General features: G+C 38.3%; 1 protein-coding gene across 1 annotated transcript in view; it reads left to right on the top strand.

The window, feature by feature from the left end:
- The window catches only part of ABCC4 (ATP binding cassette subfamily C member 4), a 143,709-nt gene that overhangs the window by 98,543 nt on the left and 17,269 nt on the right, over positions 1-27,897 (top strand). Inside the window, exons 23-29 of the mRNA XM_026854788.1 lie at positions 1,316-1,426; positions 2,821-2,921; positions 5,057-5,248; positions 9,552-9,707; positions 13,712-13,801; positions 14,275-14,447; positions 20,739-20,844. Coding sequence (XP_026710589.1) covers positions 1,316-1,426; positions 2,821-2,921; positions 5,057-5,248; positions 9,552-9,707; positions 13,712-13,801; positions 14,275-14,447; positions 20,739-20,844 — 929 coding nt within the window. The remainder of the gene's footprint in view (positions 1-1,315; positions 1,427-2,820; positions 2,922-5,056; positions 5,249-9,551; positions 9,708-13,711; positions 13,802-14,274; positions 14,448-20,738; positions 20,845-27,897) is intronic.

The raw sequence follows: 27,897 nt of genomic DNA, 5'->3' as shown, positions 1-27,897 counted from the left end.
AGAGACACTCAGCCCTTGTGTTTCAGATAGGTACGTAAATTATCATGGTGAATTCAATTTCAGGAACTAGTTTTGTGACTTGATACAGCACTCTCTTCTACATATGTCATTCCATGTGCCTAGGTGTATGATTGTCCATTACACCATATCAAACATCATGTTTAATGAAACCTGCTGCTAAATGTGTGGTCAGACATACGTAGTTAAGAGTTGATGTAAACGGGACTAAGAGGTTACCAGCTCTGGGCTGCCTCTTGTCATCCTTGCTCTTTCCCTTTGCTGCCTGCCAGAAGTTTCATGGAGTTCTGTTGGCTGAACTTTTGATTTGATGACTCTGTAATCTAGCTATCCAAAATGATCTGGCTTAAAACCAGACTTACCTCCTCTCTTCTTTTACAAAAAGGGAAGATTTTTTTTGGTTTTTAGTCTGAAGATTTCCCAGCACTGGGCTAAGGAACAGTGAAATAGTTGAAACAGCACTGATCTTTAGCAAGGAGTAATGAATGACAAGCAATTGGAATGGTAACCTTCTGCTGTGACTTGGTAGCAGCTGAAACAGTTCATCTGACTGCAGCCTAAGCAATAAATAATGCCATACTTTGTTATGGCTACTTGACTTCTGGTTTTGGCTCTGAATTCAAACACTTTGCCTTCTGTATTGCAGTGTCTTTTCCTGCTGTCTCCTCTATCTTGTACTGTAGCATATCTGTCTGGGATGGAATTTAGCACCAAGTTGTGAACACCTAGATGTGAGTGCCCAGTGGAGATGTCCACCTGTGAGCTTCCCTGAAAGTAGTTATGTGTATTTACTCAATTGAATAGCTCTGTAGCTCCACTGGCTGTATTGAGTAGCTTTTATGGGAGCTTAACCAGCTGCAGCTGCCTTCTGAAGACTTGGCTCTGACAGTTGTGTTGTGATATGTTCTAGCTAAAAGCCTGTAGGCTGTAGTCCAACTACAGCAAATGTAGTTGTACTTCTGCTTTTTGTGTAAGACTCGTGAGTCCACTAGAGTTAAAAAAAAGCTTCCATTTTAAATAAATGGACCATGCTTCAGGCCTTGACTGTTTTCCTTCCTATTACTGTGTGTACTAGCTGTGGTTGCTGTCGTGGTTGTTATTAGTGTGAAAGTGAGGTTAGACCATTTCAGGAAAACTGAACAATATTCTTATTATCATCAGTCCATACAGATGTGCACTTGACGATGTCAGTGGGATTGTTCTAACAGCTTATAATATTAACATGAATTAATAATAATTATGCAGCTTAGTTTTCTAATAATCCACTGTTCTTATGTCTTTATAAAATGTACTTTAGAGGCCTGGTTTCTGTTTTTGACAACCTCAAGATGGTTTGCTGTGCGTCTGGATGCCATCTGTGCCATTTTTGTTATAGTGGTTGCTTTTGGTTCCCTGCTTCTTGCCAAGAGTAAGTACAAATGTTAGAAAAAGTTCACCCCAGTAATTACCATGTATAGTAATGTCTAATTCTTTTTCATAGATTACTGTTTCTAATTGTTTAAGGACTGTAATTAAGTTAAATGTTTCTTTCTAGATCATGATCTCTTCCTCAGTCTGGGGCATTGGGGCTGTATCTGCTTTCCTGCAAATACTGGAGACAGTTCAGACATCTTCCAGGCTTAGGCTTGCATCTGCCACCATCCCCATATGTGCAAACAAGCTTACAGATCTGCACTCTTCACTTTTGAGATTTTGGCTTTCAGAGCAATAACAACAAATAAATCTTTTTCTTTTTCCCCACCTTTGCCTTTCTTTTTTGGGCCTACAGGGCTTTGCTTTTCATACTGAAACACCCACAGAGCTGCTTCTTAACAACTTTTTTCCTTTCTAAACATGGCACAGTAGGCCAGAAGGCAAGCTAAAATTCCTAGGGATACTCTTCTAATATCTTGGATCAGCGGATAGGCCAGTTCCAGAAAGAAAATTGCCTTGTAATGATACATTTTATGTTCACTGTCACTCATGAACTGTCATTAGTGTATGCATCATCCAGGATGTAATTGGGTTAGATGTACTAGAATGAGATAGTCATCTTAAATATGAAGGAAGGAGTAATTATCTTGGACATGAAAATTAGTGCTAATTTGCTGGTTTTGTTTCTTTTCTTTTCTTTTTCTTTTGGATAAGTTCTGTATGTGCTTGCATGTTTTAAAATTTGAACATCTGTTCTGCTCAACACTGAAAATTTTGAGCTAGGTTTGGTGTTACTAGAATGCAAAAAGACAAGTCAAAACAATGGTCCTGAATCTTTCTTTGCCTCTGGATAAGGAGTAGCTCTCCTGAAGTCAATAGAGCTATGCTAGGATAAAGTTCAAGTAAGTTAGAGGAAAATCATGTTTAATGCTGGGACAAACAGAATTAATTTAATTTATGAGAGTAGTCCCACTGAACAAATAAATGCTTATATACACAGGGAAAGAAGTATTCTAACCTGTTACTTTATCTGATCACTTAAAAGACTACAGAGTTGATGTAAATGTTTGTAACTTATTTTGAAATTGTTTTATGCTCACTTTCTGCTTAAGTTTAGAGACTGCTCTAATTCACTTACTAAAAAGTGAAAAGTTACTAATGTTCAGCCAGAGAGGGATGACCCTAGCAAGCTACCTAAGTAAGGTAAATGCAGCAAGTAGCTATCTGCCTGGAGCTACTCATTGCACAGATGGCAAGTATAGTGTAACCAAACAAAATTCTGGCTGTGATGCTTCCATCATGTAAGTAACCTCATGAAAGTGAAGTTAAGTAGGATTTTGGGTAATTACCAGTGTACCTATTTGATTCTCTTTTTCCTTTGTTCTGCAGCTTTGAATGCAGGGCAGGTTGGTTTGGCGCTATCCTATGCAATCACGCTCATGGGAACATTCCAGTGGGGTGTTAGACAAAGTGCTGAAGTTGAAAACCTGGTAATGTTTATTTCTTCCTTTTCACTTCTTGGTTCCTTTTTGTGGTTGTGACATGAGGCCTTAAGGATGAGATTCTTCTTAATTAACTTAGGACATTAATACCTTAGCAAGTGATTGAGGCACCACTTACAGTCCATAAAGAAAAACAGCCTCTTCTAGTGTGTAATTTTTCTGACTGATTTTGAATGTTTGTTAAGACGCATTTTGTCCCTAGTGACTGTGCCTCTGCATTCACAGTAAGGGAGGCTTTATAATTGCCCTTTACAGCAGAAAGGAGACTGTCTAGTTAGAGTATAGACAATGGCATTTTTTTTTTTTTTTTTTTTTTAATTTGGGATTTTGAATTTATTATTATTTATTATTGCATTTTAACATTTGATTTATATTACTCATGGCATTTTCAGGGTCCTTTTAATTCATTATAAAGACTTATATCTTCTTAGTCTGTTGTAAGTTAACAAATATTTGAAAGTATTTATATTCAGCTCAGAGAATTGTGTGCTTTCCAAAATACATAATGTAAAAATCCTTCCATGAATCTGCAATATTTACTAGCATGTTCTCGTTTGCCTATTTACTTTAAGTTAATATATAAGAAAAAAGACTATATAAAGAGAGCATACTGCGCATGAACCTCAGAGTCTTTTCTGTTGTGTGGACAACTAAAGGTTACTTGTAATTATGATTTGTTGACCATATTCTAGAAAATACTTGTAGTCATTTTGTAGAAGATACAAAGCCACATTTAATAACAGATAAAATTAATAGTAATGTTAGATTTGTATTTTTTTGTCTAGCGCACGGCTTCTTCAGAGCATTTTTCAGACATGAATAAACTAGTGGTGACAGACTTTGGTGAGAAATAGGAAGAAAGCTTTCAGGTTTTTTTGTACCAGTTGGGAAGTTTTGGAAGTGTCAGTCTGTGGGACTGTCTTGTGTAGTGAGTTACTCTCTTGGAGGCTGTGATTCAGAAATACTTTGAAGGAGAAAGCCTTGCCATTCACTGATCTGGCTTGGATGTGGAACACTTGATTATTTTATAGAGCTATGATTAGCATCAACTTCTTTGGCAGGTGGACATCCACCAAAAATCCCATGTTATTAAAGACTGACTGCATTTAGAGGAGGCAAGAACATTTCCTCTCTATTCTACTCTGTCATTCCTTCCCTATATGCTTTTCCTTGGGGCTTATTTTATAATGTGGAAAGGGTAGGTGGCAGTGAGTTCAGAGAACTTGCTGCCTGATGACCTCTGCCCTTAAAGCCACTCCAGGCAAGGTAAGCCTACTGGACATCTTTATGATTTTATTTTTTTTCAGAATCCATCTGTGAGTGGATACCATTAAATACAATTAATTGTATTGAGATGATATATGGGTAAGGATGCGCACCAAGCCTAAACAGAACTTCTATTATTTGCCCAGTAAAGGGGAAGGAGTGTCTAGATGGCTCAATTTCTGTTTCTCTTCCTTCCCTTAAGAGCAGATGCATCAACAAATATTTCAGTTTCTTTCATATCTGGAATAAAATACATAGGAAAACAAGTTTTATTGCATATAAGTCACTAATAGTATGGTGACAGTTATCTTGGGTTGTGGGGTTGCTTGTGACAAACATACTTAAAAGATTTGCTGGGGGTGGGAACAGTGGCAATAATGAAGGCAAGAAAAGGGATGAAGCCAGTAACTGGTTGCTAGCAGCTGTCATGTGTCTGCTTGTAGCTCATGGCAGTTTCATTTCTACCTTTTTCTTCCCAACACACAGTGAAATGGTGTCATCTTAGCCAAGACTGACAGACAGTTCTCATAGCTTAGATTTCTTAATATTTGTGCACATACTTAGATTTGTAATTAATCCCACTGATTAGAAATGAATGCTTATGTATGGATTTATGTATCATGATAGATTTCCATCAGTAATAGGACATGAAATGCATTCTTTCTGGTTTTTTGGTTGTATGTAAGCATAGGATGATACCAAATATTCTTACCTGTGCTTAAAGAAAAAACTCTGGAATAATTTGCCTTGAATCTTTATAGTAAAAATACACACACACACACACATATGCATGCAATATTTGCAATATATGCGGTAAGCTGAAATTTATGTGTGTATGTCTTCTTTCTTCCCCTTAGATGATATCAGTAGAAAGAGTAATGGAATACACAGAACTTGAAAAAGAAGCTCCTTGGGAGACCAACAAGCATCCACCACCTGAATGGCCAAGCCAAGGAATGATAGCATTTGAAAATGTTAACTTCACTTACAGTCTAGATGGACCTTTGGTGTTAAGACATCTGTCTGTTTTAATTAAACCAAAGGAAAAGGTATGTATATGGCTGTCTTTGGCCATACACAGAAATTAAGCAGATGATAAGTTGGCAAGCTTTGTGATAAAAGTACATTATAAAATATATGGATGTTAGAAAATTAGTGGGTTTTTAAAAGATAAGCCTTAGTCATATTTAATAACAAAAGTTGCAGCCCCTTTTTCTATAAGTATAGCATAAATGTGTCTGGGAACATGACATTTCAGTCTGTCAGAAGATTAAACAGATCATTTTCTGATAAAATTTGGGTTTCATCAGAAAGCAGAGACATACAAAGTACCAACTAAGCCAAAGATATTGGTTCAAATCTGAAGGAAATGGAGCTGCATTAGGAAATTGGGGATTCAATGGAGGGGACATAAATGGAACTGAGAATGTCAGCAGACAAGGTGAGCAGAGACAATTGAAAATAATGAATGTACATGCTCTTGCACAGAGCCCCGCATGGAAAAGAGAAGAAAAAAACGCAAATCAGTTGCATAACTTTAAAATTAACGATTTTATTTCAGTTCCTTTCGGCTACCAATCCAATTAATTGTTGCCATTAATTAGATTGGTAGCCAAAAGAAACATAGAAATAAAACTCTTCCTCCTCTTCAAATTTGACTCTTCCTCCCCAGTTTTGACATTATCCCAATTGAAAGAGTGCTTCAGGGAAGTTCTCCCCCACAGACAAAATTAAATTAGAGCCCTGCAGTGTTAATTCGTGCTTTGCTACATTTCAAGCCCACATGTACTTTTTTGATTAGGATATCTTCCCTAGAAGGCTGGTTCAACTCTCCACAATCATTGCCCTGGCTTCATTTGTAACATGCATTTCCATTCAGTCCCAAACCTGTTTCATTCCTCAAGTGGACCTTTTTAATAACATGCTTGTTACAACAGTTCAGCCCAACTTTGCTTCATGGAGATGATCTCATGGAATTAGGTATGGGTGAGTTAAAAATAGTGTTTGAGAAGAGCAAAAGGAATGTTTATCTACTCTTTTGCGTATGGGACATCTCTCTAGCTGTTATATATCACTCCAATGTAATAGCAAACAAGAAGATTTACATTTCTTAGTGAGAGACCGAAATAAAAAACGGAACCAAGAGATATTAGCGATGTATGACTCAATCCAATCCTTGGTGGGGTCAGGAGGCGGAGGGATGACTGGGGGTATTTATGTTTGTTGAGTGGTTATGCTGCGGTTTTGTCATCCTGAAGTGAATTTGCCAGGCTTGAAACTGTTGCCAAGAACTTCGTGTTTGTCTTCTGTGATGTTTTGCACAATACTGCAGTAGACTGCCACTGTGTAAAATAAATCTCCCAAGCATCTGTGCTCCTTATATTGGTTTTAATTATGGAGAAGTGTCTCTTCAGAAACAGGTTTCCGGATCCACTAGGGATTCTGCCCATGCGGATGTCAGTGAGAGCTCTTATGCCTGATCAGGCCCCTGGCTCATACAGACTTCTGGTGACTGCAGTGCCACTGGCGGAATGCATGGGTTTAAACTTCTGCTTGCTTGTAGTTTTTGTTGTAGCCACCCCAGCGCCCCAGTTTGATAAGCTTTGTATGTACAGTAAGAATGGAGGAGGTGAGTACTAGCAGATTACTCATGGGTTAGGGTCTCTTTTGATCTGTTTGTCTCAGCCTGCAGTATCTCCCTACAGTTGAAGCAGGCTAGGAAGGACCCTCTGTTTTAACCATCTTTGCTAACATATCATAGTCTGCCAGATACAGACCAGGGAGTGCTCACGTAAGGAGTTCCAGCAGCTGACTGTGATTAACCTCTTCAGCTACTATAGCTGCAGCAGGAGAAGGTTAGCATGTGCAGCCTTGGGTTTTAAACACCACACTCTTTGTTTTAGGCTGCTTATGAATGCTTATTGACTAATACACTGTTAAATGCACCTTGTTCTGACAGATCCTAAAACTGAGGGTATGGCTACATGAAAAAGTTAGGAGAGTGAGGGTCTAGATTTACGACATGGCAGCTGTTCACATATATACTCTCACATTGTAGCCCAAAAGAGAGGTTGCCTGAGGGATAACAAAGACAGGGGCAGTTTCAGTGAAGTAGCTGACATGTTGTAAATCTCCCTCTCATTTTTTGTGCAGTTCTACTTTGAAGTACGAATGACACTTGAGTAATGATGAGCCCAGCATAGCAGGTGTACCCTGTATATGCATGTGGCTTATATCGGGCAACAAAATCCTGGCCATGTGATTCCTGTTAGGTGACTGGGACTTCCATTTGCAGCGATGGTGCTGTATTTGCACTGGCTGTGAACAGTGGCCTCTGAAGAACAGAATGTATTTTAGAAAAAAAAAAAAAAAAGTGTATACTTAGAGCTGTTTCAAATCCATGTCAATTTTCAGCAGCCTTTAGTCAATTGGACCAAAAACACAAATAGATTCCTCTAAATACTGAAGAGCATAGTCCTTTCATTTGATGCCAAACTGAAAGTGGGATTTTGACAATATGCAGAGCAGCTGCATTTTTATTTTAAGTATCAATGTATTTTTTTATGTTTCTTCTTTATATCCTTAATACAATACTTTATATCACTGACATTTACAGAGAAACAATTGAACTTTTGTTTTCACAACTCTGGGTGTCTGTGTTCTCCATTCAGCATTTTCTTTCTGAGCTGTAGTGTTACTGTTCAGAACTATTTTTCCTTTGTTTCACTGATATAATTTAGTGTACTAGACATTTTATCATTTATTGTAACAGATTTGCTTAAATTAGGCTGTATCTTCAATAATAAGCACTGTATAAATGTTAATTAGTTTATATACAATAGTACAATAATGAATTGTTGGATGAAATTGTTGAATCAGAAAACTGAAGTAGAAAATACCTTTTAGATTATGCAGTATAAATTTCTTCTTGCAGTATACTTTTTTAGTGTTTTGTGTATTTTTGATCAAATGTGGGCACTTCTGCTTTGTCTGAGCTTAGTGTGTCTGACTGTTAGAAAGTTTCTTCTTGCTCTTCAATATAATGTTTCCTGTGCTTAATTTAATTCCAGCAGTCATTACTGCATGCGAGTCTCAGGCAGTGGGTAATTGCCTTCTGGTGTCAGTACGTATACTCATGAAGGTTTTCATCTTTTTTCCCTTCTGCACCCCAATCACTTTGCCAGACTATATTGTACAAGTTTGATCCTTGTAAATCTTTCCTCATCAAATCAGTATCTCCAACCCATATTAATTTTGTATTGCACTTCTCTGAACTCTTTCCAGTGTGCTGATTTCTTCCTAGAAATGTAACGATTAGAACGGAGTGCAGGAAATAACGAATCCTGCCAGATCAGATCTGTGTAGATGGTTACACCCATCACCTTCTCCTATACAATTGATTACTGTGCATTGTTTTCTTTAAGAATCCTTTACCTGAAGACAACATTTTTTTAAAAAAGAGTTTGCAGTTCAAATAGTATTTAATCACCACTTATTACATGTCTCCTCTCACTTATTAATGGGCCTGCTTTCTCCCAAGTGTTGGTTTCATACAAAATATTTGTAGGTCTTAATCCCTTGTCATTAAAGTTAGCAATCCCATGTTTTGTGTTGTCTCTACCTCTTTTCTGAAAGCATTATTTTATTACATTGAATACAGCTTCTGATTTTTGTTTGGGAACATCTAAAAGCCTGAATCAATGTGATTTTATTATTCACTGTTTCTTCTGTTTGGAAAGGAATTGCAGCTTGCATCCATGGCCTTGTAGTTTCAACACTTGTGTCCTCTCTGTCGAAGCTGTCTGAAGCATGAATACAGTTAAAAATCCTACTGGTTTTGGCTTTAGAGTTTGCCTACTTTAAAGTACTTCACCATAACCATCTAACAAAATCATTCTCAGTTACTTAAATTCGGAATACTACTCATTCCTTGTTCCCAAATTGCTTTGTGGGAGTCCTTTTTTGGGTTGAGTAGTAGATGCATACCTGAAATGATGTGCTTAACATCACCCAGCAAACCAGGTTTAGTATAGAAATTAGCAGCCTTGAATCACGTTACTTTATACACTGAGCCACTTTATCTTGTTTCCACAATAAAACACCACACATCAAGGGAAAAATCTTTCACCTCTGAATATGATCCAAAAAATTGTTGGGTATCTGAATGTCACCTGAATCCAAACTGATTTGGGGGGAGGTTTCTTTAGTCTCGAAAAAATGTTAATTATAAAAAAGGTTTTTTTGGTGCTTGTTTTACTATAAATGCTGTGATGTTGTAAAACTGTTGCTTGACATACTAATTTATCTTGAAAAGCTCATGGTTTAATTGTACAAGTTTGGCTTCCTCTGTAGGTTGGAATAGTGGGAAGAACCGGAGCTGGGAAAAGCTCTCTGATAGCAGCCCTCTTTCGCTTGGCGGAACCTGAAGGAAGGATTTGGATTGATAAGTACTTGACATCAGAGCTAGGACTCCATGACTTGCGGAAGAAAATTTCAATTATACCTCAGGTAAGAGTGTGACTTGGTCTGCTGTAAACATTTTCAATATAATGCTGTAGTATTTTAAAATGCTCTGCTGGGATACGTTCCCCCTTCACCCCTGTGTGCAGAAGACATAGGAACCTTAATGAGGCGTTACTCTTAGTTGAGTAAGGTCTTGACTATTTTAAGATTAAAAGAGCGAGCTTTGGGGACTGGAGCATTTTCTTCCTAGTTTTGTACCCTGTGTATTCCTCTGGAATACTTGTGAGTAGGTGTTAGCAGTATACTGTCCTCCTATAGTCTGGGTTAGAGAAAATCTGACAGTCTTCAGCAGTCCTCTGAAGTTACTTGTTCCTTTGGCAACAATTCCTGTTTAATGTGTTGCTTGAAGCTGCCTTAGTAAGGGACTTTAATGGATCACTTTCCATCCCAAAGTGTCCAAAGTTGGGTGCAGAGTCCCAGTCTAGTCACCCCTGTACAAACTGACTGAGGTTAGACCTAGAAAGACCAAATGTGCCAACTAGAAGTGAGATAACAGCCTTTCCATTATTTGGAGAAGGTTGGACAAGAGGAGGCAAGGGAAACAGACAGAAGTGTGGGTCATTATGACCCATAAACAAAAACTTGGTGAGTTTTAGAAGCTGAATACGGGGAAGGCTGAAATACAGGAAAAAAGCTAAGATAGTGTTGGGAATAGTCTCTTCTCTGGTCCTGGACCAGAAGAAAGGATATTGCAAAAAGTCCAGTAGGTCACATCTCTTCTTTGGTCTTACTTTCAAATGAGACATTGAATCAGAGAGGTAATAACCTCAGAACTTCCTGAGGGCAGAGCCTGTGCAAGTGCCATGTTTCATGAGAGCTCTGATCTCTTCCATGATCATTTGCTTTCCACTGGAGAGGGAGGAAGAGAGAAAACCTCATATTCTGAGAATGCAGAGTCATGGTTTTGGCAAATAATTCATCTGGGATGTTCTAGCAAATAGAACAGTAGGCTGGAAAACAGGAATTTGTTGCTGTGATAAGCATTAAGTCTTAGATCTCTGTATTTTATTACAGAAGCTGTATTTATGGTCCTTGCACCATCTATGTAACTGAATGTTTCCTAGCCTGTTGGCAGGATGGCATTCATAGTGTATTACTTTCTTTAAATTGAAAATCTGATAAAAATGATAATGAACAGTGGTTCTAAGTCACTCTTGATTATCTAGGTTGGTTTTTTTTTCCTTTCCCAAGAGTAGGAGTCAGAGAAAAGAAGCAGATCTACTATTACAAAAAAAAACCTCCCCCAACAGTTGGATTGTTGCCTAATGCAGGATGTCTTTTGTTTCTGCATGCTGAAGGCTTTGTTATTGCAGAGTGGAGGTACTTACTGGAAGTAGTCCTCTTTTGTATATTAAAGAGGACTTCGTGTGGATTTAAGTTCTACTTTTTTGTTTGTGTGCAGCAATCTTTTCTCCTGAAAGCAGATGATCATCAGTTCATTTAAGGCCTACAGCTTTTTGAAAGCCTTGCCCATAGCTATTGCAGGTGATTTCAATGGTTGGAAAAATTCGACCCAGTTGAATAAAATAGAGTACTGAGACAGGAAAACTTCTGGTCAAATACAGTTTCTGTATGCTGAGTGATGCAGATGCTCAAGGGTCACTGCATTTAATTATACATTTTTTTTTTCATACACTATCTATTGAAATGGTTGTAAAACTATTTTAATCCAATTGAATTCTGTGACTTTTATCAAGTTTATATGATAGCATTTTCATCATGGTCCCAGAGGGTTTCAAGTGTCCAAAGACTAGCAAGTAGCATTCTTTTTCCACATAAGGAAGACTTGTTTCCACTAAAAAATATGAAAAACTGTGAAGTGGTGGTAGTAAGAAGAAGAGGAGGGTTTGGAATCAGGCTTATACTATAGTAAACTGAGTGATGAGCATTGTCTTGTACTGCATTAATAGCGTCAATAGTAGAAATAGTTATGTAACATCAGGTAGTTATTTTGCAGAAAATATCTTCCTAATTATATGGGAGGCTAAGAAACCAGAGGGAGAGATGGTTATTAAAATTATAACATAAAATATGCTAAATAGAACCATTCCTAGAGAGTGATGAGGCAAGACTGAAGTTTTCTTATATGTAAGTTTAAATACCTACCTGGAGAAATAAAAATGTGCTTAGGCCTCTTAATTGCTTGCTTGGATGGAGCTGCGTGAAGGTTGTGTTTGTAAATCTTTTCTATGCAAATGTTGTCTGCCTCCCTGACTGCAAGCATTTTTACAACAATTATTTACAGGTTTGTCTTATTACTTTCCTCTCATAAACCAGACTAATTTAAATAATAATCTGTGTCAGAAATGGTAATTAAAAAATATCCTTATCTTCTGTTGCAGTACATGTCTGTTGTTAGGACTTTTATAATAGTTATGAACACTTTATAAATTCTGCCTCTTATTTTGCCAACCTATAAAAATGGATTGAAAAGGAAAATAAACGTAACAATACCTTCAAAACACACCAAATGGTGTATTAAAATATGTATTGTTAAACAAATTACTTTCTAGGTGTTTTTGAAGAAAACTGTTCTTTCACCTGGTAATGTTTTTTTAAAATCCTTTTGTTCATTCAACAGGTTTTTAGTGACATGTTGCTAGTGCAGCAGATAACTTTCAAATAATTGGCATGTTACTTCAAGAAATGCATATGCTCTTTTACATTGCTTGTGGTATGTTCTGTCTTTGTTAATTCAGAAATGTGGCACAGTATACCAACCTTAGAAATGAAGGCACAGTAAAAAGGTTAAGGTCTAAATTCTGTTCTGATGTGCTGCGGCCCTTTGGAGCTGGGAATCATTAGGGTTAGGTGGGGCATTAAGTCACAACAGAGGTTAATCTAAGAGTAAGATGAAGTTATGCAATTTAAGTTAGACTTTATTTCCTAAGGGAGAAAAAAGGAAAGCATTTTGCATAAGTTTTCTCCAATTTAAAGACTGACAACATGATGAATGGTCTTCATTTATGATTAGCACTATTAGGGCTTTTGACTTGTTGTTGTCTTTGTGTGGTATTAAGAGGAGTTTAGCCCCGAAAGTCGTGTCACTGCATGACTCTTGGGTCTGGCAACTCACATTAGTGAGTACTGATCTGTTGCTTAAGAAGTTCTGGATCAAAAGTCATCTTCCCACTTCTCAAACACTACATTTTCCAGTGTGAATTGAATAATACCAGATTGATTAATGATCTGTTACTGCTCTGACCAGGAGCTGAAGTAGAACAAAACTTGCTTCAACCACAGGTAAACCCACATTGGTACCTGAATGGGAGAAGGTACTGATTTGACTCCCTGGTGTATTTTGAGTTAGAGCTTTGCCCAGAAGTACTCCAGTTCTAAGTAAGTTTGCTTTGATGCTGTGGCAGTATAGATTAACTTCTATGTGTATGGTTTTAAACGTTGTGTTGAGATGGTGAAAGCTGTTCCTCTTAGGCTCTGGTGGTAAAATGATGGGCTTTTATGGTATGAAATGAAAAAAAACCCACAACCAAACAGAGAAGGAAAACCAGAAAAGCATTGTGAGCTCTTTGATTCCTCTCTGGCTTATGTACTTCAAAAACAAATTTTCAAAACTGCCCAAATATAATTTAGGACTGTGAGCTCATTGACAGTGGTGGTTGCTGGTTTTCATTAACAATACCAGGAGGATAGCAGTGATTTCATGTAAGTATATATATAGCTTGTGGCATCAAAACAGTGGCATGTAAATGCCCGTTTGAGTACTGACATAACTGTGTACAGCAATTTGCAAACAGACCTGTCCTGTTTGGTAAATTATCTTCATACAGACTGCTTAAACACTTGCCTTCCCACTTGTCATGTTCCCCCACCCCCCTTAAGCATGCTATTGTGAAATACACCTTTGCATTTCCTAAAAGATAGCTTGTTATTGGATATTTCTGTGCTGTTGTTAGTTCTGATTATTATTAGATTACCTATTGCAGTATAGAACGTGTTTATAATGGAATGCTAATTTTACTGGGTTTTAGGAGCCTGTTTTATTCACTGGAACTATGAGGAAAAACTTAGATCCTTTCAATGAATACACCGATGAAGAGCTGTGGAATGCATTGGAAGAGGTGACTTATTAAATCTAGTAATGTACATCTGATATTTACAAACCAAATAACACTACAGTGCTTGTGTGTGTTAGGTTTTAGATGTTTTCATCAGGTCTGATAAGGGCATAGCTGTTGATGGAAAAAGGTGGATCATTGTGTGTGCATTTGTATATGTGTGTGTTTGTGCATGTGTGTGTAGACATGTATATTGTTATATAAGTCTCTTATGAAAAAATTATCCTTTGGAATGATGCTTTGGTTACATTTTGATTCATATCTTAATTTTAATGAACATTAATAGATTCTTAACAATGTGCTTTAATGTTTTTAAAATTCTAATAACTGACACTGTGTAATCCAACTTGGCACTTACTCATTTTGTGTCAGAATATAAAAGGTAAACCTTGCTTACTTATTGTTGTGTCATCAGACACACAATAGCTGATTTAAAAGAGAGTTACTCATCCTACAGTATGTTGACATGTCAACAGGTGCAACTGAAGGAGGTTGTGGAAGATCTACCAAATAAAATGGACATGCAGCTGGCAGAATCTGGGTCTAATTTTAGTGTTGGTCAGAGACAGCTGGTGTGTCTTGCCAGAGCAGTTCTAAAAAAAAATCGGATTCTTATCATTGATGAAGCAACAGCAAATGTGGACCCAAGGTAAAAACAAAATCTGTCATATTAAGATGAGCTGGTTTTTCTTCTAAGATGATCATCTGCACTGCAGAGATTAACTTAAATGCTTTGTATTTCTTGCAGTTTGTATTGCTATTTTATGTTTTTAATGATAGCATCATAACTATCTATTCAAAATGGGGCAGTTGAGCTTTGGCTACAGAGATTATATAAACTAAGCGCTTAAAATATCCTGAATTTCAGTGCATTCCATAGAGTTTGGGAAGTTAATGTTCAAAGTTTATTTGTCCTTCAGTCATAGACAAGACAAGAACCTCCTTGGAAATGCACATCAGTGACATCAGAATAGCCATGAAACAATTTGAGTTCTGTTGATTTCTGGAAAATATGTCTCTTGGAAATAAATAAATAAATAAAATTTAATTAATCTTCCCCCCCAAAAAAACAAAACTAGAAAGGTGAAAAATGACTATTAGCAAAACTAGATACTTCTGGTTATGAGATGCTGTCCTTTCAGATGGCTCAGATGCCACTCTGTAATAAGTTACAGATAAAATAGGGGCAGGGGGGAAGGTAAGCTGTCCTAAACACCACAGGAATTGCAAAACAGATTTGGAGATGTTTAAAGCTACAGGACGGACTCATTTATCATTCGTTATTTTGTCTTGTATAACTCAGGCCATCAGAACTTTGCTGAATTCATTCCTGTTTGAACTAGAGTGTACTTCTAGAAAAACATCCAACCTCAATAGAAGAAAAATTCAATGACAACCCTTGTTAAATTGTTCCAATAGCTAAGTACCCCCACTGTTAATTTTTGAAACATTTGAAACGCTGGTGGAAATACTTTGGAAACAATACTGCAAACGTACTGCATCAATTAGTCTGAGCTGAATATATAGTTCCAACAAACTATGGCTTGAGGGAGAACTTGAAGTCCAAAGAGGACAATAACACAGCAAGTCCCTCAAACAGATGCATTAAGGATTTTGTATGTCATCTGGGCGTGACTCATTTTTATAACATCTTCTTGGGAGAGAAGTGGTGCCACTAGGGTAGCTTTGCAGTTCAGCTGACAGTGTATTTCTAAAACCTTTAGAGAAGTGCATTCCCTTCCCAGAGGTTGTATCTTTTTTTTTTTTTTCTTTTCCCCTTTTTTGGCTATTAGTTTATTTTTGTCTGAGCTCTGATAGATTAACTGTGATTAATCATAGCTGTGGAAATTTAATACTGTCTTACTCATCCTCCCTATTTTGGCATCTCACATGTGTGTGTTCTCAACTTGCACTATCCATTGAATTGATCTTGATTAATGTGTGCTGCAATATATATTATAATAAGGTAAATGTTTGTTTGTATCAACTCTATGCATAACAATACAAATAATAACTTGGAACTTCTTTGAATTCAGTTTGCATTAGAGTCATTATAACCTTTTCCTTAATGTGTTGCTATAACTAGAGCCAAGTATTTTCAGCTGTGCAATCTGATAGGATGCTCATCAGGAAATGCTGATGTGCGTTGCTTAACTGAGCAGTTAGGGAGGCATTTTTGGCATGTAAGGAAAACCTCCTTTTCTGATGCACAGCCCCCATACCTGGCACCCCTGTTTCTAGCCTGGCGGCAAGCACACATCATATCAAGCACCTGGGTAGGAAACCATGGGGAGCTGCCGCTGGCGCTGGAGATACTGTTTCTTTTTTTTGTTGTTTTTCTGGTGCTCAGTCTCTTTGCCTCAACCGCTGCTGCAACCATGTCCCTTCTCCAGTTCAACCTGGAAGCACATGTGAGAAGGCAGGATTTTTGGGGTGGGAGGAGGAGAAGGAAGGGTGAAGTGGCGTGAGGCAGTGGATGGACAGCAGGGTGAGAGGTGTGCAGTATACACCTTCCCCAGGGATGAGGTACTCTCCACCATGTTTCTCCAGCTCAGCTAGGCCATTCTTATCTGCTGCTGTGTGAAGCTGAGCAAAGGAGTGAAGGAAAGGAATTTGGAGTTCATCCTTCTCCCTTCCTCTTACGTCTTAGAGCTCCCATACTTACCCTTATTTTCCCCTTTGCTCCTGGTAGCCACCAGGTCCTCTGAATGCTGCAGGGGTGTCAGCACTGTCGTGAGGGAAAGGAGGAGCTTGCCATAAAGAAGGTTGCCCTAAGTCAGACTACTTGCGTGTTTTATGTGATGACTGGCAGACGTTTCATTTGATCTTATCTTCTTCGTTCTGAAGCCAGCATTCTCACCCTGAAGAATGGATTAATTTTAAAGTACTTGAAACATTCTGGAAAGTTGTATGAAATCTGGAGCAGAAGAGCTGAAAATCTTTCTGTAGTCACTTTGGTGATATATTGGAAAAAGATCCTTAGCAGCTGAGACTTTTTTTAAGTACTAAGTTGAACTTACTAAACTTTCTGTGCACTGACTGCAGTATTATGCATACTTTATAGAGGACAAAACTTACTGGGACCAGTTCACTGCCACGTTTCTACATTGGTTGTTCATTAAGTTTGGTAAAAGCAGCCATTGCACGTAGTTCAGTTCATTAGCCAGCTTAACCTTGTAAGGTTTAACCTTTAGTTACATCTAACTGCTATCTGTAACTGTTTCTCTTTTGGAGAAATTATCTAAAGCCACTCAGGAATTTTGTAGTGTGAGATATGCTTCCAGGACAATCCCAGGAGGACATTAGACTGAAGATAATGACTTATACAGTGGTGCTTTCAGCAGCTTGGTTGCTTCTCATTCAGGTTGTATTTATTCTTGCTCTTTAGATAGTTTTCTTTTTACACAGTCAACTAATTCAGGTTATACCAGATCTCGGGTTGCTGTGAAACTTGGTGTTAGATTCTCAACCTGTAGTGCCAGTGGGACAGCTATACCACCATTTTGTGCTTTGTTATTGTGCTGTTCCTTGCTATGGGGAGTATCCTAGTTTCCATTTTCATATAATCAGATTAGTGTTGAGCTTTTGTCATCTAGCCGCCCTGATTTTGGTATTCGGGTTGCATCTTTGGTTTCTAATGTGTCTGAAAGATCATGAGGTTTGATCCACTGAGTTGGGTGATGGCACTTGCCTGGTACTTGGCCACTTTCTTAGTGTGGGTAGGTGCCACAAAGGGTTCATTTATGCCCTGAAAAAGGACAGAAATGCTGCTTCCTTTGTTTCTTTTCTAGAGGATAGATGACTCTAATTGACATGTGATACAGTCTCCATACTCTGTCAGCATGTAATGCTGTATACAGATCCTTTTCTTAGTCTTCTAGATTTTCTTGCCTTTTCTACCTTCGTCCTGAGATTCCCCTGGAGGTTATTGATGGTGCTTCTGCCTGACACCCCAAAAACTATAGTCCAAGATCTACTATGAACCTTAGAGAGGATCTGGTCGAGTCCCAATCAGCGGACATATATGCATGAGATTTCATACTGTGATACTTGAAGATGGAACTGTTAGGTCTGTTTCTGATTACTTTGTAGTCTCATTTTAGAACCTCCACAATATGGCCAGCAGTTTCTTTACTAGGGATAAGCTTATATTCAAGAAATACCTGTTTAAGATAATAGTTTGATAGTATCTATCTAAGAATGATAAATGGCTTCTATTGTAAATGTAGGAAGAGGTGGTGCTATAAGGAATGCACTTAATAAAGGAAGATATAATAAATTAATGCAGAGGACAGGGATGTTCAAGGATGAGGCATTCTCCTCAGTTAACAGTAGAAATAACCTGAGAATTACAAATCATTATGAGCCCTGTAAAAAGTTCTTTTCAAAATTCCTGAGCAAGCTACGATTCTCTGTGCTTTGCAGTAGCTCTGCAGGAAACCTCACCTTGAGCTTGACTATAAGGAAAGAATAAGGCTTTCTTTACATAATTCCAGGGAGTATTGAACCTTTTGTTTCTGTTTCGCTATTCTAACCACTGCAGAGAACACATCCCGCTGTCTATATAAGCCTCTTCCCTACTGAGTGCTTTCATGTATAGTCCTGTTATTTTTCGTTTGAAAGTAAGAGTAGTCAGGTCATTGAGGCATTGCTGAGAAGATAGCAAAAAAAGATACATGCATTAACACTGGGGTGAAAGCACTGGGATTGCTGTGATGTGGGGCATTAATGAACAACTTTGTTTTCTCAAGGGGGCTGTTAACACACAGGGCTTAAGAGTCTGGCTCGGTCCTGACTTTTCCTCCTGACTCTTTCCCTGATTGCGTACTGTCCTTCGTTCAAAAGGAGGAGTTGAAGAACACCTGCTTCCCAACATGCTCTTTAGCTTCTTTCAGAAAGTAGGAGCAGAAGGCCAAGCCTTCTGAAACTGCTGCCCGGAACCCAGTTCTCTTAAGCTTATGACAGAGCTTAAACGTTTCTGTCCCCAGATGAAGATGACAGTGAGCATGCATGGGAACACTTACTTAACTGTTTATGTCTTCCTTCTTTCTGATGATTTGTGCTGTCATCAGCAGGGATCTGTCTATTCGTTTGTCATGCTGATTGCTTAAACTTAGTTTGTAACAGAAGTTATGTTCGGTCCTTCAGAGTATGAGCTTTTGCTTCCTATTATGGAAACTTAATGGTTACTCTATTCCTCTTAAGTCATCCTGTTCTTCCACAGTTGTCTTTATCCACTTTTTAATTTTAGCGCCTCCTGACATGTGGCATCAGAGAAGTTATTTTTGCATAATTTATGAAGTGATACCAAATATTTATCATGTGCAGACAGATTCAATGTAAAGTACTACTTCTGTCTAAAAAATAATAATTTGTTAGAGGAAGATGTGTTGCATGAATCTTTGCTGTATTTTATTTGATTTTCTGCTTACTTTTAACAATTTGAAGAATTAACTCTTTGCAAGCAGCTGGCTGGAGAAAACATGACTGCCTAAATATACCAGTTTATCCAGATATCCCCTTTGTCTTGCTTTAACCCTATCTACAACATTTATTATTTTTCAGTCATTATATATAAAACTACAATTTCATATTTTTAATAGAAATCCTGGAAACAAGACCCATGCCTTCAAGTTGACTGACTTCTAGGCTGAAGTTTCCTTGCTCTAACTAACCCCAGTATCTTTTGAGTTCTTCGTGTCTTCCTTCTTATCTTGGATGAGAATTCCAGTTTCAGTACCTTTTTCTGCATTGTCACCACTCATGGGGTTTTTTTTGAAGGCTGATGGACACCATGTGAGTATTCACATGGCCTGGCTTTGTGCCCAGGTTGAGAGCAGAGGCTTCCTGTGCAATGTGGGCTGTCAGTTACCTCTAGAGGGCATTCATCACCTGATGGCTGCCTAATTCAGTTTCTCTGATTCCCCTTCTAGCCATGCCTTTCCCCTTTCATTGACTAAAGAGAGGGCTGTATAGATGTGAACATTTAAGCCTGACTGGTATGCTCTAAGTTAGGTGGTAGCAATGCTTCTCTTGTACAGTTAGTTACTTGAATAATCTCCGGTTTTATGAGTATTGCACCTCTTTTGCCTTAATGCTTGTTTATATAGCTAAAGAACCTTTAGCTTTATGTGTCCTCTGTATATTTCAGTATAATTTTATTTCCTTTTCACAATTCTCAGCTTTGTTTGTGACAGTTAACTCTTTAACCCTATACTTCAGTGTCTGTGCTCTAGCTTAGTTTTCATTCTTTACAAATCTTATGTTTCCTCCTGATATCCTTTCCTTAGGTGGTCATTTCATATAGTGAGTTGAGGCTCTTGAAAGCTTTTATCCGTTTCCTTGGATTGTTCATTCCATTTAACACTTTTGATTTTGGAATATGCCAAGTTGGTTTTTTTCTGTATTCAAGTTCTTGAGCTACTCCATTCATAGTTTAGTATGCCAACCACCTCCTTTATTTAATCCCCTTTTGCAGTTGAAATCCAGAACCTTAGTTCTAGGCTTTCTTGTCCTTCAGTTGATCTGCAATTAAGGATACTTACTTTCACCGACTTTTTTTTGCTGCTTGCAGAAACTAAAGCTTGAAAGAAAATAACACTCTTTTTTTGGTTTAGAAATCTGTAGGAATATCTGACTCTACAGAGTTTTCCTCTTTCTGTAATCAAAGCCTGGGAAGCCAGTCTCCTGAAATGAAACCTATTGCTCTACTTGCAAGAAGAAACTCTTTCCTCCTGAAGTATTAGAGAATGGATTTTGGACTATGTTTCATGATATGCCTCAAAGCCATTTAATATAACAAGAGGAAGAAGCACTTTAATGACTTCCTAAGCATATTTTCTGCTATAGTCATGTTTGATGAAGACATAAAACCTGCCTGCCATTCAGTTATCCATGCAAGCATCTTAATTTTGTCTGCATTGCTCTTGCTGTGTTTCAGAACAGATGAGTTCATTCAAAAGACCATCCGTGAAAAGTTTGCTCACTGCACAGTGCTGACCATTGCACACCGCTTGAACACCATTATTGACAGTGACAGGATTATGGTAAGACACTTAACTGTTTAAAGTTTTTTTTTTCCTCTGAAGAATGATGCTATTGACTCTTTCTTCTTAATTTTGATCCAAAAGTGGACAGTGGTTTAGGTCATACCTTAGACTTACCCTAGTTAACCTAGTTGTCCTTGGTACTGTGATTGATAACTCATAAAACTGGAGAAGTAATGACCTGACAAGACTACTTAAATTATCTGGCCCTGTGGTTTCCAGCCTGCAAGGCGTGAACCCATCGCAGGTGAGACGCAGCAGCAGACCTGAGCAAATAAACTCTGCTAGCACTAGGAGCCTGTGAAGACACACCCAAGAGGCTCTGAACAGAGTCAGCTGGATTCGGTCAGGTTTATTAATTCAGTCTCGGTGGGCTGAGGGAGGCAGTGACAATAGTTAGTGGTATGGGATGTGTGAGGAGGAAGTGGTAGAGGTTCCGGGGTAGGAGACATGGAGGCAGCAGCTGCCCTGGGGCGAGGGTGGTGGTGGTGGTGGGAGAAGTGGAACTAGACTGGTGAGGTAATGAACATAGCCAGCTTTCTAAAGTGAGGTTCAAACAGAAAAGATGAAGCACTACCAATCCAGCAGCCTCTGCCATCTTTGTTCCCAACAGAGCAGTGATATACTCTGCCACTCTGAAATACCCTCTCTGTCATCTTGTCTGCCCCACAGTAGAGTGCACCTACATAGAAATTAGGAAATACTTGCTGATTATTTTCATAAAGGCAATGGTCTTTCCTAGGCTCTCAGGAAATCAGGCTGGTTTGTGTCCTTGAAACGATGTGCAGCCTACAGTATTCTGCAGTAGGAACAGGAGCCCTTTGCAAGCATTAACGTCACAGTCAGTTAATGAAGTAACTGACATAGTGGGCAAACCATGTTTGCGAGTGGAACTCAAATTTTACCAGGCTTCAAGCAGAAATTACCCTTTGCGTCTCAGTGATAACCTTAAAAAAAATACTTTCTTCAACTTTTGTGAAAATGAAGCATGTTAATTCTTTCCTTTTTTTTTTTGTACTGGATGCTCAAAACATTTTAAAATCTGTGGTTGAGTTACAATGGTTGCCTGAAGTACACAAAATTAAACAGTTGGATCTACTGAGGTGAGTGGGGTTCTGAGGAGTAGAATAGATTGTGAACTGAGTGATTATAGTTTACTTACAAAGACAGAAACCAGCAGAACTGCCATAAGTAGTCATATAATTGCAGGCATTTAACGTATAATAAATAAATATTTTCTTCACTGGTGAATACCTCCCCACAGGTCTAATGGATATGTTGGTGTTTTCTACAACTAAAGTGAACAAAAGATTTGTGAGGAAACAACTGTGACCTAATTAATAGCTCTGTGTGTATGTTAGCTGTCCAAAGGTATTTCTGTGGGTTTTGGTTCATTAACTACCATTAGCAAGTTATGCACAGAATGCTCTTTCCATGAAGATGTTTTCATAGTTTTACCTTTAATATCATGAAGTTTTAATGAAAACTAAAACGTTTTATTTTTTTACCAAAAATCATTGAAACAAAGCATAGAAATCGCTGTTCTTCCCGAAGTGCTTATTAGCAACTATATAGCTACTCTTACTGCATTTTTAGAGTCTGTACATTATTCTTAACCTGCTGTTGTTTCAGTTTAGTCACTATTAAGATTTCTAGTTTCCTAAAAGGAAAGTTTGTTTATGTACATACATTGTTTAATACAGTCTCTTTTGAATGCCTTTGAACTCTTCAGAGTATTAAGAAACTCATTGCAAGACGTGCCTTCGAGTCCGCAGTCATTAGTAACTCTTAAATATTTTTCATCTTTTTACATTGCTTCATCTTCATCTTCTTACTGATTGCTGTAATATTTTGGAGAGAGAGTAGTGTGAGAAGCATAGGACAGAAAAAAGGAAGAAAGTTGACATGTGACTCCCTTAACAAACCTGTTTTCTTGACATCCTTATTCAGTTATTGATTCTGTTTCCAGACAAATCAGAAATATGATCACATATTTAAAATGATCGGAATTATGGCAGCTGTGTTTTAGTTACGCTTTTAATTACTTGGTTTACTCAGGCATGTAACTCCTAGTGGGAATATAACAGAATTTTGTAAGAATAAGAAAAATGTGTGTTAAAAATGCAAGGGAAAATAATATCCCTCTAGAAGACTAACTATTAATGAGTGCTGTTAACAATAAAAACAGCATTCATGGAAAATTAATAGTTTACTTAAATATCACAAAAATTGAGAAGACTGCACTAAAGAAAACTTTCAGTGTATTTTAAAATTTGGTTAGTCAATAATGTATTTTAGTAATTCTCAAATTTAACTTGATGCAGCTTCTTTTTTAAGAGTAAGAATGCACAGGCTGCAGTGTATTGTTCTTCCATTACCCACTATTAAAACCCCTGGTTTTGTTTCTCTTGTTAACTGAGGCCTCTAGGTGCAATAGGTGCAATAATGCCTTCATTTATAAGCCATTCCAAATGGGGATGCTATCACAGTAAATTTGTTAGAAAATGAGGGAAGAACAACAAAGTTGGAACCTAACAATTGTCTTTTGACAAATAATGAGTGAAGTTATTTTTCAAACAAATTTTGCTCAAACTTGTTCAACTCTCTTAATTCAGTTGCAAAAGTCCAAGTCTGTTCCTGAACAAGTATACATAACCTTGAACACAAACTAGGGTTTCCCTCCCTTCCCACTGAATCAGATTGAAAGGAACCTCAGGAGGTCTTTAGTCTAACCTCCTGCTCAAAGCAGGGTTAGCCCTAATTTCAGATCAGGTTGCTCGGGGCTTTTTCCAGTTGTGTCTTGAAAACGTTGAAATATGGAGATTCCACAACATCTCCGTAAAACCTGCTCCAGTGCTTAATTATCTGCCATGAAACCTTTTTTTTTCTTAATATCTAGTTGAAGCTTCGCTTGGGTTTATGGCAGTTGTTTCTTGTTTTCCCATAGTGTATCTCACTGAAGAGCCTGCTTCTGTCTTCTCAGTAACTTCCTTGTAGGTATGGGAAGATTGCTGTTAAGTCCCCTGAAGCAATCTGTTCTCCAGGGTGAGCAAGCCCTTCTGTGTCAGATCCTCATAGGTTAAGTGCTCCAGTCCACTGACCACCCTGATGACCCTATTTAGAACTAGCTCCAATTTACCCTCATCTTCCATGTACTAAGGGGTCAAAATTGGTCACCGTATTCCAGATCTGATATGATGAGCATTGAATATAGCAATTCACTTGATCTGCACACCTGTTGGCGCTGCCTGACATTTGTTTAGCTTACTGAATGCCAGGACCCCACCTCCTTTTCAGCACAGCTGATACCCAGGCAGTTACTTGCAAACTGGTACTGATGCAGGGGTCAGTCCATTCCAGATTCAGTACTTTGCATCTGTCATTGTTGAGTGTCATGAAGTTCATGCTGACATATTCCTTTAGCCTGTCCTGATCTAAATATCTTTGCATGTCAACCTTGTCTTAAGCATATTGACTGTAATCTCCAGTTTGGTGTTGTCTACAAGCTTTTGATGTAACTCAATTCAATTGCTGGTTAAAGCAGAGCTTTCCCCAAAAAAGTTCACTTTTAAGGTTAATCCGAACATCTAAAAAAAAAAAATAATTTGAACAGAAAATAATTTTGAGAAAGTCCTGAGAAAATGTCAAGTTGGATGAGTATGGAAATAGGAACTGAAAGTGAACTGTTGCATGTCTGCTCACACCCATCGTAATAACCGGTTCTATTTTAGAAGAGAAGAAAAGCCTACTGGAAGAGGGGAAAAAGGAAGAACAGAATAGATTTTATACTACTGTAGACAAATCTGGCCTCAGGAGTTGTTTTAATTCTCGTTTGTTCCATTCCCAAAACCATACCTCTGGTTTCATAATCCAGGTCACGCCTTAAGAGTATTTCCATTATATCTATCTTAGTGATAAACATATTTTATCAGAACTTCAAACACTTAAAATCATTGAGGGAAGAGCTGTATTGTGTAACGTGATACTCTCTAACCCAATCACCTCAATGAGTAATACTACATTGCTCTTGCATAGGACCTTTCATCTGGAAATTGTAACGCTCTTTACAAACATTAATTAATTAAACTTCAAACACCTGGGTGAGATAGGGAAGTATCCACACAATCTTTGGAACCAAAGTTCGAAAGACTTGCTAAGTCAGACCATCAAATAATACTGCCATAAAATTATAATCCAGTGGTTTTCAAACTCTTTTATTTTTTTCTTTTCTTCCCTCTGAGTTTCTCCAGAGTCTCATAGGAGATCTTCTCATTCCTCCTTCTTCATTAGTTTGAGAACCCAAGTTGTAACTCCTCCCATGAGATGCTAGCAGTACCCGTTTTGCTCTTTGGCACAGCCAGCCACCCTGCTCCCTGGCAGAAGAGAAGAAGGATAAATGCTGCAGCTGCCTCTTCTGTGATGGCAAATCCTGGCAGAAGCTCAGCTTAGGCTTGCTTCCCTGGCCCCTCATTCTACATAGCTTCCCTCCACCACAACAGCTGCTTCCCTGCCCTGTCCTCACTTTAGAGGGAGAGAGCCTTTTACATGAACTACATCTGCAGCTCACTAAACCCAGGCAGGAGCAGCCCAGGGTAGCCAAGAGGCACCACTCCCAAGACTTCCAGTCAGATCTCATAAAATCCTCATCACCCACTCCTCCCCCTCCTCTTTGCTTCTTCTCCAGGTTGAGAAATACTTTTTAGAAACTGTGTTTTTACAGAGGGGACAACAGAAGCGTACAGAAATTGAGGCTCACCGAGGAACATAGTGGATCAGTAGCAAATTAAGTGTATGTGTATGACAAGAGTGTGATGCAGTTGTTTGCTCTATATACTATGCTATGGTCTTTATAAGAAAGCCACAGAGTAGTCAAAACTTGTGCATTTTCCAGTGACAAGGATGTTTCTCCACAGAGACTTTTCATATCAGTGCAATACTTCTTTGAACTGGAAAATCTTCATGCAAGCAGAACTTGATCTAGTAATTAAAAACTGTCATTCAAATAGGAAGTTTTTGATGAAGAGAATCATGGGAAGAGATTTGTTTTATTTATGGGAAAACCTGTTGTGGTTGCATTCTGAAATGACTGATATTCAGGGTAACAATACAATGTGCTTCACAGCCAGACTTGAGTTGGTTTTTTGGTCATTAGAAAATTACTTCCTACATCTTTCCGGTAAGCCTCCCTTGTTCAGTTGTTCTCATTTTTCTGACGTTATGTTTATGGTGGTAGACCATCTGAACCTCATAAATCAGGTACCATGTTTCATGCACTGTAGACCTCTAACCTCAGTGGGACAATCAGTCCACCAACAGTAGGTGTAAACATCTTGAAGGCAAAGGGGAAACTGGAGAAAGAGTTTGCATGATGAAGGGGTCACCTACAGCTAGACAGAAAATGCTATGCCCTAGACAGGGTCTGAGCACTTGTCTCTCTGGAGTGCTGGTATCTGACCCAGTATTGCACATCAGTATCCTTCTTCCATCCAGTTGGAGATGAGGCAGTGGTGTTAATGAGACATCCCAAGCAAACATGATAGTAATGGCAATGCTGCCCTTCCTTAGCATGAGGATGTCAGCATTCTTCCAGGAAGTGAAGAAATCTGTGCTTTACATTGTCTTCTGTCTGAGGAGGTCTGGATGCAATGTTCCCCATTCCCAGAAAGATGCCATACCCACCAGTGTACCCAGGGTAGTCAGGTTAAGGCCAGTCTCCACCCTTCCTTTTGAAGTGTGGTGCTGCCAGAAATGCAAGAGTCATGGAGCTAGAAGGAGAAGAAGTGTGAAGGAATCTGAATTTGCAGCCCAGTGAGAAGCAGAGCTCTTGAAAGATACGGGGAGCTCCAGCTGCCCTATTGATGCCCTCATGTGAGCTTTCGCTGCAGTGGCCCAACTTCATATGGAGATGTGGAGAATGTAGGAAGGTGGTGCTGTGTTCTATTGCCTCTTTTTTTGCTGGCTTTTTTGCTATTTATATGTTTTACAGTAAATCCTAGACATTCTGTTTAGGGGGAATTATGTAGGTTGCAAGATACAGAAATGTGCAGTCCTAGTTACAGAAGAGTTCTTTGTGAAAACGCTGCACGTTGCTGTTAAGTGTTGAGTCCTTCCTCTTAAGTATGTATATATAGGACTGTTTCTTTGGTGGAGAGCTACCTGCTGTCAGATACAGGCCCTCAAGTACGTACGATGTCCAAGAGAGGTCAACTGGCAAGACTGTAAATTTTCCTGGAGCCTGGGATGATAAGACATGAAACTTTATGGATAGTAGAAGTAATTGGGGCTATATTCAGAGCTGTTGTTCAGTCCTTCAAAATTTGAAAGTAGGAGAACTGCAAGTGTATAAAATGGGTATTTTTTTTTGTTCTGTAACAGAGCTGAAAAGGGGTTTAACCTTACATTAGCCCAGTATCTGGAGTGTAGTGAAATAATATTGCATATTATGTTTGTGCTATCGAAATCATTTATTCTGTTAAAAGAGTATAAAGGGAGCTTAATGGATTATAGTGGATTGAATGAAAGCCAAATTTTTGAAACTAGCGATCAGGTCTCCAAAGATACTTAAGCACCTAATTCTTCATAGAAACCTTAAAGTACCTTGTGGATCTGAATCCAGTAATCCACAATAAAGTTGCTACATTCATATTTGTGCACCTGCTGACATTATTCAAAAGGAAAAAACACTACTAAAACTCCCATTTTTGTCTAAGCCTCTGTCTTGAAAATATGGATCAGGGAATATTAGAATTTTAGAATATTAAAATTTATTCTTTTTTATTCAACCTAAGAAAAATCCCAACTGTGCTGTAGGACCAAAGTCTCTTGAGTAAAGAAATGTGAAAGTAAGAATACGAAGGATAGTCATAGAGGGGGACCTGCATGGAGCAGAAGACAAAAATTAATGGTGGAGATGCCTTGCAGAGGGGAGGTGAAAGAATACTGGGTGTCGGCATACCTGAATATCAGTATGTACACGGTAAAAACATTGCTTGTTTACATGTGTTCTGTAAGGTGACTGGTAAACTGTGTGGATGTCCAGATTTTCAGGACTGA

Source organism: Athene cunicularia (assembly GCF_003259725.1).
Source record: "Athene cunicularia isolate RWA chromosome 1 unlocalized genomic scaffold, athCun1 chr1_part1, whole genome shotgun sequence".
Taxonomy (NCBI): domain Eukaryota; kingdom Metazoa; phylum Chordata; class Aves; order Strigiformes; family Strigidae; genus Athene; species Athene cunicularia.
The sequence above is the reverse complement of the archived record's forward strand: the minus strand, read 5'-3'. Positions and strand labels throughout refer to the sequence as shown.